The 11,775-nt window shown below is 44.0% G+C and overlaps 1 protein-coding gene across 1 annotated transcript in view; it reads left to right on the top strand.

Moving 5' to 3' along the window:
• The window catches only part of LOC119172983 (uncharacterized), a 1,299,788-nt gene that overhangs the window by 661,668 nt on the left and 626,345 nt on the right, over nt 1–11,775 (top strand). Inside the window, exon 29 of the mRNA XM_075893951.1 lies at nt 3,788–3,841. Coding sequence (XP_075750066.1) covers nt 3,788–3,841 — 54 coding nt within the window. The remainder of the gene's footprint in view (nt 1–3,787; nt 3,842–11,775) is intronic.

Raw genomic sequence — 11,775 nt, 5'->3', positions numbered from 1 at the left:
GGTGTTTCAATTAGGAACACCTCAAATGTCAAAAATGAGGCGTAAAAAGAGTGTTCATATGGGTGCTTTTAATGCATACACCAGTTTTACAGCGTTTAGGGTGTAAATTTTTTTAGAGTGTGTGTTTGTGCGCTCTACGCTTAGAGATTTCTAAAATGACTTTGTGCATTTATATGTTTTCGCTGTCAGATACCATTTATTCTGTGGTAATGAAGTATTGAGAATAATGTATATTTCGATTCATATTTTTCAAATTAACGGGGATTTACGAAAAACACACTCGATTATATGCAACGTGTGCGTTAAAGAAAACTATTAACCTTCAGGAATACGCTTGTGATTTATTTTCGACACCCTGAAGCCGCTCTTTTATGCATTCTTGATTGATTGATATGTGTGGTTTAACGTTCTAAAACCACCACGTGATTATGGTAGACGCCGTAGCGGAAGGCGCCGGAAATTCCGACCACGTGGGGTTCTTTAACTTGCACCCAAATCTGAGCACACGGGCCTACAACAATTCCGCCTCCATCGGATTCGCAGCCGCCACAGCCGGGATTCGATCTTGCGACCTGCGGGTCCGCAGCCGAGTACCTTAGACTCTATACCGCCGCGGCGGGGTGCTTTTATGCATTCTCACACAGCCATCTGAGTTATTGCATTACATTCAACATCAACATATGTCATCAACATATGTACTGCTGCCTAGTGTTATTCCAATTGAAATATAAAAGGGTGTACACTTGAGGTTGTGGCATGGATTCATCGTAAGTTGATGACTCGCTCCTCATCTGCGAGCCGTGCGAAATATAGGGCACCTTAAAGTGTCTTGTTCTAAAAGCGTGCAAGCTTTCTGAACAGTTATACAGGATCTCCAATACTATCTGTCCCAATCTGCCCTTGCAATTTTTATAAGGCGGGCCTGCAAGCCGCCCAAGAATCGAAATATAACTAATCTTGGTACAACTAAATTCTGTTTAGGCCGTGACACAGCCTACTGTTGAAGAAGAATCAGCCGGCAACCTTCCGTTCCTTGACGTTTTCGTTAAAGGAGACGGTAGCCGCCTGGCTTTCAGGGTTTACAGGAAATATGCACATACCGGTCATTTCTTGAGCTTTGAATCTGTGCACCATTCCTGCTATAAACGTTCCGTTGTCTCTACACTCGTAAAGCGCACTCAGCGGAATTGCTCCGAGAAAGAAGGCGAACTAGAAAATGTGTAGACCGTTCGACGGTAGTAGGCTGCTTGTGGACAGCTGCCTTTCTACATGAACTCGGTGCAGTTACTTCTTCAGCACCCCGGCTCAATTGAACACCATTTCAACAAGAAAACGTGCATCGGTAGCTTCAGTGAAACTCTCGCTCGTGTTTTCCACGGTTACAACGTCGAAGCGACTCACGCTTTGGCACGAAAGCTGAAAAGTCATATCACAAATGCCAATTACAGGCTGGAGAGACTCAATTTTCCCAGTGCAGTGTATAAAGTTCCTTGCAAAAACTCTGAATGCGTATATAATGGTGGGGCTTGTAATTGCAATACAAAAAAAGGCTCCAGCAACATTTTAGTGGCGTCAGAAACAATAAAGCGCTTCTAATGCCTTTGCAGAGCATTTCACGTCTACTGGACACCACATCGACTGCGATAAAGCCTGCATCGTTGCCACGAAAGTTGTTTCCACAGTCGCACATGAAATCTTTTGACACTAGTACTACTGCGCGTACGCTGAAAAGAAATATCGGGAAAATCCCTCCTGTGAACCCGCAATGTCTGCAACACGTCATGACGCGCCCATAAGAAGACCACGCTACGCCGTTTTGTTGTCATCGTGAAAAAGCTTCAACGTAGGGAGCTGAAATATTTTTTTTATTTTAGGTGTTTCACTTTGGTCGGCATTCTTTTTATTTTGAATTTTGAGGTATCCCGCTTTTCGCCATAAAGGATGGTCTAGAGAAGTCATGTCAACATCAAATTGCGTCTAGCTACGCCAATCAAGTTCGCCAACAGTAGAAGGCATGCTTTTAGGACTCGTTCCTTTCCAGGTTGGCCGAAGCCATTTCTAAAAAGCACCGTAAGAAGAAAAAAACCTCATGCAGCAGATGACGGGGCAAGATGGGCAGCCATATTCCTTCTGCGCGCTGTCTAACGCGATATCAAGAAGCCGGCAGTAGGTGCTTGCGTAAAAGTTGGTGTTTTCGGTGCCAGTGAAATCAATTATTGATTGGTTGATTGATATGTAGGGTTGAAGGCCCCAAAACAACAAAATAAATATGAGAGACACCTTAGTGGAAGGCTCCGGAAATTTCGAGCAGCTGGGGTTCCTTTAACGTGCACCCGAATCTGAGCACACGAGCCTACAGCATTTTCGCCTCCATTGGAATTAGTCATGGAACCAGGCAAGAAACTGAACGCCCCTTACCCAAATGATTCCATTTTCAAGAAGCAACAAAGCTATGATATTCGTTCCGTGCTAGAGTGAAGCCATCTGCGAGATACCGACGTATTGTGATGGCCGCTACGTTGGACACGCGGGTCTCTGCGTGAAAGACCGGCTTCGGGAGCACAAGAAGAATTTCAAGGACAAGACGGGCAGGAATCTGGCAATTCACTGTGCCAACTGTGGATGCACTTCGAGTTTTGAACTGACGCGCTTTTTACATATTTATAGTTATCGTGATTTCTGTGCCTGGAAAATCTAGGAAGCGTTCATGAGTAAGCGCACCGCCCATCTAAGTAACTGACAAGAAGATTATTTATCTTCGTAATTCAACTTTGCAGTTTGATCTACTAGTCCTGGCGCATGCGCAGTGTTTTCCTTTGCTTCATTTCCTTTTTTATGCTCCCCTTTCTAAGGTGTACATATTTGCTCACACGAAATAGGCACTAATGTTTTTAGAGGCACGGAGGGATGTCTTTCTTGTCTCGTATGCCCACGCTGTTTTTTTTACAATGAATTCAATAGAGATAGATAAGTGGTCTCTTATAACCTTTCGGAATAATAAACAAGTGACAATATTTCAGGAATTGAGCCTTACATTTTGTCAGTTTCAATATGTATTTCACTATTGCATGGTCTGAAAGAATAATGCACATTTGTATTTGTCGCGAAAAATGAGAACGATTTGTCCAGGGTATACCTGCTTATTTACTCAATTTCCTAAAGTCCTTTTGGATACAAACAATTCAAGTGCTCACCTATTCATTAAATAATGCCCTTGCTACTTTTAACACTTTAACGAACATTTTCGTCATTTTCTGTTTCTAGTTCAGTTTTCCGATTCCGTTTGCGTTAGAGGTCTTGTTTTCAATTTTTAACCATGGGACCACACCTACATATTTACCCGCATGAACATTAAGCCCTAGTCATAACATGTCTTTTCTCATTAGTGTCGAAGCGACAACGCTTTTCACCAACAGCATCACATTATATAATTCACAGAAAGTGTGGAATGGACTTTTATTTTTCATGTGACATTAAAACTTCCAGGTTTAGCATCCCTTCAGCAGCACGTGCGGCGAACGTATTTTTTTTTCACTGCACTGCCTACGGATTAAAGCTCATTCAGTCACACTCGTTGCTAACCTGAAGACGTGTAAATTGTTTATTCAGAAAACTTGCTTATGAGCAATTCAGACTGACTTTGAATGCACCACAAAGAGTTGGATGAGGCCTAACTTTGAGCAACTCCGAATAAAAACTACCTTAAGTGAGTCATCAGGCAACAAAGTAAAACTGCAGCCAGTACCACCGAATGACAGGTGTTTTTTTCTTTCTTTTTTCATTTCAGGGACTTACTGGAGAGAAAGGTTCTAAAGGGCATGCTGGACCTCCAGGGCTTGTGGTACGTAGAACTCTAATATTTTAACAATAGTGTACAAAATGAGTGGGCAATTTCTTTCGGGGAAATAAACCTATAATTGCTAATATTGGTCTGTCGTTCATGTATGGTGAAAGATGCTTACTAGTAATTGGATGCTGAATAGCAATATAAATTTTATTATATTTTGAATTAGGAGCCGAAGAGTATCGAAAAATGTGGCCTATTAATACATTATTTTTTTCAGAAAGCACCCGTTGTTATCCTCCACCTGCTTACATAGATTATCTTGCTCAAGTTACTGAATGTCATCCGCCTTTCACGTTAGTTGAAATTAAGAAGAGTGCTTACTTAGGCTCGTTGGTGCAGACAGAAAATGAAGCTCGCAATTGTTATTGTTAGTCTAGGCTGAAAAACTGCGTGTGGGACCGAATGGTGCTCGTGTCATTGCGAGTACCATAGTCAAACGATGCCAGGACAACCTTTCTTCATTCATACGCAAAGGCAAAAAGCCATTGGATCGAAAAACGAAGAGGCCTGTGCGACGTGCTGCTAGCAATTGAAAGTTACTCATAGGTGTACGAAGGTATATACTGATAGCACTCAAGCTGACATTGCATGAGTGTGCACAAGACAAATGCCACAAGCACGTTTACGCCATCAAAGTAAGTGACATAAAGGTGTTCTGCCCTTGCGGCTATAGCATCACCGAAGCTCCGGTTATGCACTAAACACCCACCTTCGGAATACAGTAGGCTTCAACGACTTCTGGAGTTATCCGAACTTTGCTTGAGAACAAAATGCGCGTTTCCTTAAGCGATGGCTGGCATGCAAAGGCTTCACAGTGTGAAGGTAGGTGCGATAGTTCTCAGTTCTCGAAAGAATTTCGTCCTCACGAGGGCGTATAAGACATCGCCCATTTTGACCGATGCAATAGTGCTTACACCTTGTCGGTGTCTTACAAACCACAGCTTGAAGGCAGAAATCATACGTATTGAAATGTGGACAGCAACATGAAGATTCTGAGCATGGCTCATCAGTCATTCCTTTTACAGCTAGGCATGCACGCCAGAGTGTGTAAGGCCCACAAAAAACACGTGACCGTCGACGATTTTGTCAAACAGAGGCAGGTCCTGGGCATGTACGGTACAATAGAGAACGTGCTCTTTGCTTTTTTTGACCTTGCTATTGTGAGTAACGCACCTAGATTTCGCCTATCACATGAGTTTCTGGCAAAAGTGATCCGACCCATACTTGAGGAGTGGGTTAGTCCACATGAAATCGGTAGGAAGGGGAAGATTGAAGCTTGCGCTGAAAAATATAAATAGGAGTTGTGTCCAGCCAACGATTCGACAAGCTGACTTGCCTTCGTCAACGATGAAACAGAACTGGAGTCAAGCCGCTACTCCAGATCAAGAACTTGCAAATACTAGATGTGAAGCAGCTCTTCGACTAGCCTGTGTGACGGTGTCCCTTGCACTCGTACGAGCACCGTCGCCGCAAGTGTTGAAGTGGTGCCAAATAGATAAGTTCTCCGCAGGGCGTCTGCGTAAGTAGGCGTTTGGTGTGTAGTGACACCACGGACCCGAGCTAACGGGGGGGTTTTCGACTCCCTCCCACGCCTAGCCGTGCGTGGCTTTTCCATGTCCGGGAAAAAGAGGATACTGCGGGTTGAGCCGACGCCGGGTGATTGGACCTTTAAGGCCCCCCCGGCAGAGGCAACATACCCTTTGGTTCCGGCTTCATTTAGACGGCTCCCCTGGGCTGACCCACCCAGGCGAAATCGGCAGTTGCCTTTTTCTGTATCTCTTTCCCTACATCTTCGTATTTGTCACTTTTTTATCTTTCCTGTCTACTTCTCCCTTCTGTTTCCTTCCTATATTCTCTGAGAAAGGGTTAACTTTGTGCTAATAGCCTCTCTTGGCTTAGGCGCAATGGGTTATTGCAGTGTTGTACGGCTGACGTCTGGAAGCTTTCAGCATCCGCGAACTTGCAGCGTCCTTTCGTTGGACTGTGTTGTGGGTGGCCGCCAACGCTGCTGAACAACATGCAATTAGCATGCATAAAGCATTTCTTTTGCTTAGGGATCTGCCTCCTTAAAGTGGGTACGCAACGAAGACATCAATTTTTTCAACTGGCCAAAACAAATGTTTCCTAATTTTCATGTTATACACAGCGAGAAAACTATTACACAAGCCAGAACTCTATCCCCTTTTGTAGTGACTAGGTGCCTAACTGAAAGTCTTGGTGCCGGCTACAAGGTTACCAAAATGGTTAGCGGAGATTTACTTCTTGAGATACGAGAGAAAGACCAATTCGGAAAACTGAACTCTCTTAACCTTTTTGGCGACACACCAGTTAGTATTACACCACACAGGTGAATGAATTCGGCTCGCGGGGTAGTATCGGACGCAGATTTGCTTGACCTGATCGAAGCTGAACTTTTGGAAGAATGGAAGAGCCAGAGCGTGACCAACGTAAAACGTTTTAGTATAAGAACAGAAAAAAACGAAACACCAACCAAACACCTAATACTGACCTTTGCTTCGAGCGATCTGCCCGAAACCACTCAAACCAAGTATACAAAGACTTCCAAGAGACCATAAATTCCTAGCCCCCGCCGTTGCTTTCAATTTATGAGATGTGGCCACGACTTGCAAAGCTGTCGTGGCCGGAAAACTTGTGCTCTGTGTGTAGTCGTGGGCCACGCGTTTGACAATTGCGAAGCACCGCCACACTGTGTGAACTGTAGCGTGAATCGTTCCGCATACTCACGCTCCTGTTCTTTTTGGGTAAAAAGTAAAAAATATCCTCACAATAAACGTTGAAGAAAACGTTACATTCAAAGAACCAAGAAGAAGAGTTTCGCCGTTTTATGGCTCCACATATGCTGATGCGGCGCGTCAGCAGGCAGCGTCGAACCAGCCCTCGCCACTCCTTCGGCCTGCGCAGTGCGAGGCATCGGCTGTGGCGCCTGCCTCCAAGGTGGCAGTAGTTGAGTCCACTCCGCCTACTATTGAACACAGACCAAAGACTCCAGGGTCTTCGGGTCAGAAGGCTTCACCTCACCAGGCGTGGCCCAAACTTCGAACAACCAGCTCACATGTGCGGGTACGGCGCGGCTCTCTGGAGCGCGTCAAGAGAACTAAAAAGCTCATGACAGGGCATATGACAGCTCTGTTACTTGAATTCAAACACCCCAAGAAAACAGCCACTCTCTTTTATACATGCACAGCACTACTTTACTTTCACCATGAACACTAAAATTATATAATGGAACGTCCGGGGCCTTCTCGGGAGTCTTGACGACGTCCAAGAACATTTACACGAACACTCACCAAAAGTGGTGTGCGTACAAAAAACACACCTAAATTCAAAACGCGCCGAATTCCTCCGTAAATGCGTTATTTTAGAAAGGACTGTGATGATGTCATGAAATCATCCGGGGGTGTTGCCACTATCGTGAATAAAGGGAGTGCATGTACACACTTACAACTCAAAACATCTCTTGAAGCAGTGGCTATTACAGCTGTGCATTTCGACAAACGGATCATAACTTGCACTCTTTGCGTACGTCCGAGCTATCCCCTACAAAAACACGACTTCCAGTCCTTAGTCGATGAACGTCTGGAACCTTTTGTTCTCCTTGGAGACTTGATTGCGCATAGCAGGCTATGGGGCGACTCTCATTGTGACGCCTGAGGTCGAATGATTGACAAGTTTCTTCTCTCTTCCTGCGCCTGTCTTCTGAACTGAAAAGAACCAACCTATTATAACCTCGGTAACAATACCTGTTCCTCCACAGACCTAAGCATAGTATCTCCAGCGCTTGTGCCTCTACTTCACTGGAACATCATCACTAATTCCTACAGAAGTGACCATTTTCCTGTAGTTTTAAGCACACATATATTAACTAAATTCCCGCCTCAGGTTCCTAAATGGCTTTTAAGCAAAGCCGACTAGGAACAGTTTTACACCATCACCCATTTAGGCTGGTGCGACATATTCAATTTAAGCATTGATGCAGCTGTCAACTTCTTCACAACGTTTCTGATTGATGCAGCAACAAAATGCGTCCCACAAACGAATGGACACCCTGGAAAACGACGTGTGCCATGGTGGAGCTCTGAGTGCCTAAATGGAGCTCTGAGTGCGCAAGCAGCAAAACAAAGCTTGGAGGTCGCTTCGGAACTTACCGACAGCTGAAAAATCTTCACATCTTTAAGAAAATGAAGTCTCAGGCCATGAGAACGCGTCGGCAGGCCAGAAGAGAAAGCTGGAAGTAGATTTTATTTGGGATGAATTCATATACACACGAGGCAAAAGTCTGGAACATGGTTGGTAAAGTAGAAGGAAGACAAGCACACACACTCCCACTTGTAAACACACAGGGTGACACCTTGGAAACTCAGGTGAACTTCCTCGGTGCACACTTCGAGCGGGTGTCCAGATCCTCGCACTATACTGACGCTTTCTAAAAATATAGAAAGAAAAACGAAAAAAACAAAAACTCGAACACTAATGTACGACATACAAGGCGTACAACCAAGCTTTCAGCTTAGCTGAGCTCCAAACGTCACTGAACTCCTGCAGCGATTCCGCTCCAGGTGCTAACCGTGTGGTTTATGAAATGTTGAAAAAGCTAACCATAGAAATGCAAAAACATCACTTTGCTTGTACCGTGCTATCTGGTTGTCTGGCGCTCTCCCTGCTTCTTTGAAAGAGGCTATTGTTACTCTCATTTTGAAACAAGGCAAGGACCCTTCTTAAGTTTCGACTTACAGGCCTATTGCGCGTAGAAGCCGCTTATGCAAACTTCTCGAAAAAATGATAAACTTCCAACTTGTACATTTCCTTGAAACGAACAATTTGCTCGACCCATTTCACTGCGGGTTTCGAGAGACTAGATCCACCACGGACCACCTTGTTCGTATCGAGGCACAGATCAGAAACGCTTTCGTTCATAAGAAATGCTTTTTCTCGGTGTTCCTCGATATCGAAAAGGCATATAATACAGCATGGCGCTTTGAAATACTAAAATACTTGACCCACCTTGGCGTGCGTGCCAGAATGCTTAGTGTAATCAAAAGTTACCTCTCCAACCAGACATTCCGAGTTCGAGTAGGCAGCGTTCTATCCCCAACAATTATTCAAGAAACATGCGTGCCGCAAGGTGGCGTACTTAGTTGCACACTTTTTCTCATCAAAATGAAATCTTTGCGCTTGTCCATCCCTCGCAATATGTTTTATTGCACATATGCCGTTCAAGTCCAGCTTGATTTTAGATCTTGCAATCTGGCCATGTGTGAGCGACAGATTCAGATTGGTTTGAACAAAGTCTCCAATTGGCTGAAGAAAATGGGTTCCGTCTGAATGCACAGAAAAGCACGCGTGTCTTGTTCTCCAGGAAGAGAGGCATTCATCCCGTACCCAATATTCAACTTCATGGTCAACGTTATTCCGGTAATACTGAACACAAAGTTTTCTGCCTAATCTTGGACACCAAGCTAACCTTGATACCACACATGAAATAATAAAAAATAGAGGTCCATAAAAGCTATGAATATTATAAAAGTGTTGTCTCGCACCACGTGGGGAAGTGACAAGAAATGTTTATTGAATTTGTATAAAAGCCTTGTATGTACCCACCTGGACTATGGGGCAATATCATATCAGTCTGCAACACCCACTGCCCTTAAAATGCTTGACCCTGTTTATCATCTAGGCATCCGTCTCTCCACGGATGCTTTTCGCACTAGCCCCGTGGAAAGCCTGTACGTGGAATCGAATGAGTGGTCGCTCCACCTACAGAGATGTTACATGTCTTTTAAATATTATCTTGATTTATATGCAGACAAGGATCGCCCATCACATTCCATACCTAATGACATGTCAAGTCTTACTGTGTTTGAGAAACGGCATTCTATAAGACAGCCCTACTCCCTCCTTGGGAGGGGCCTAGCCAAGGAAACCGGTGTGCCACTTGAAAACCGTTGGATGGCTCCGCAGTATGCCTGGCACCGTGGCAATGGCAGGCATTACATTGCGATGTGTCTTTCTTGGAGGTTACGAAGCATGCACCGATTGCACATATCAAGACATACTTCCTAAAACAACAACAGTAATACACATGTCCTGAGTTCTTCACCGATGCTTTAAAGTTTAACACTTCTGTTTCGTACGCAGTCGTCGGCCCATTCTTTTCGGAAGCAGGCGTTCCGCTCTCTGATTCAAGCATTTTGACCGGCGAAGCTTATGCGATACTCGCTGCCGTCAAACACATTAAACAAATAAAACTACAGAAAGCAATAATATATACCGATTCCCCCAGCGTAGTAAAAACCTTTCCTTGTGTCGCTTTATTCGCTTTTATGCACAGTCTATTCATCTAAGCAGCATGTTGTAGTCTGCTGGGTGCAAGTACACCACGAAATACAAGGCTACGTTCTGGTGGACCAGCTAGCTGGATCCGCCAACAAAACCGCTTCCAATATATCGATACCAGTTCCTGCACTCACCTTGAAACCTTTTCTAAAACAAAGGCTCAGGGGCTACTGGCAGAGCGCACGGGATACACACACAGGTAATAAATTGCATGTCATCAAGCCGCACATTGGTCATTGGCTGCCAGTATCAAAATCACGCCACACAGAAGTAATTCTTACAAGGTTAAGAACAGGACATAAACCCACAACGCACGTTTAGCTTTTTGATAGACACTTTCACCTGCTCGAGGCCTCAAGTATAGAAGTTGGTCAGTATCATAAGGAGAGAAAAGTGGACGTCGCCTCCGGGAGGCAGACTTTGCGGTGACCATTTTGCAGTCCTGTTTTGACCACTTGGTTCCATAAACTCATCTTCGAAATGATGTCAACCCGACGTTGTTTTCTTTCTCAAATCAAACACAAAAGACAACCTATCACTCTCACGGTTACCAATGCACTCATTCATTTCAAATACAAAGCATTCCTAAACGAACCCCAGCGACTTTGAACCTATCTATCTATCTATCTATCTATCTATCTATCTATCTATCTATCTATCTATCTATCTATCTATCTATCTATCTATCTATCTATCTATCTATCTATCTATCTATGTATCTATCTATCTATCTATCTATCTATTTATCTATCTATCTATCTATCTATCTATCTATCTATCTATCTATCTATCTATCTATCTATCCAACTATCTATCTTCCTATCTATCTATCCATCCTAGCCTTCGTTACCAGTATCAATAGGATATTTATTATGGCATAATATGACTCTATGTCAAGCATAATTGACTAGTCATAATAAAGCTATCAAGACATGTATGCCATGAATGTCATGATTTACATGTCATGGTGTTGCCGCTCTTGTGGTGGTTTCGTTCAGATGACGTGTTGCTAAACTGATATGGCATGACATAGACTGCATGGCGAACACAAGTGACATACCCTAGCGTGAAAATCATGGCATGCATGCCATGTAAGTCATGAGTCATGAGTACACGCCACGCTCATGGGGTGCTCGGGGTCGGTTCAATAATTTTGCATATACAAAACTTAGTATTACAGGGCGTGAATGCATGACGAACGTATGCGACTGGTGCAAACCTGATAATCATGAGATGCGTGTCATGTAACAACATAGGCGCGAAGATCTCTGCCAATTATCGCTCCTACCAAGCAACAATAAGCATGCGCTGCTGGCTTTGGAAGGCCATCATACCAGAAAAATTGCTTATCTTTGCATAAGTGACGCCTCTCTGTCCCAGCACTCATCAGAGTTTGATTATGTCTCTCCGCGTATGTAATATACTGCTTCATTTTTCAACTGAAATTACACTTTTGTGCGTGCTGTTTGTCGATGGCGTGACTCAAGTGCGATGTGGATGCCTTGGAGGTATATATGCATTGGCATTTCTCTAAATGAAATCAGTTGGTAGTGACCGCTTGTGTGTGTCGTCTC

Source organism: Rhipicephalus microplus, chromosome 4, assembly GCF_043290135.1.
Source record: "Rhipicephalus microplus isolate Deutch F79 chromosome 4, USDA_Rmic, whole genome shotgun sequence".
Taxonomy (NCBI): Eukaryota; Metazoa; Arthropoda; class Arachnida; order Ixodida; family Ixodidae; genus Rhipicephalus; species Rhipicephalus microplus.
The sequence above is the reverse complement of the archived record's forward strand: the minus strand, read 5'-3'. Positions and strand labels throughout refer to the sequence as shown.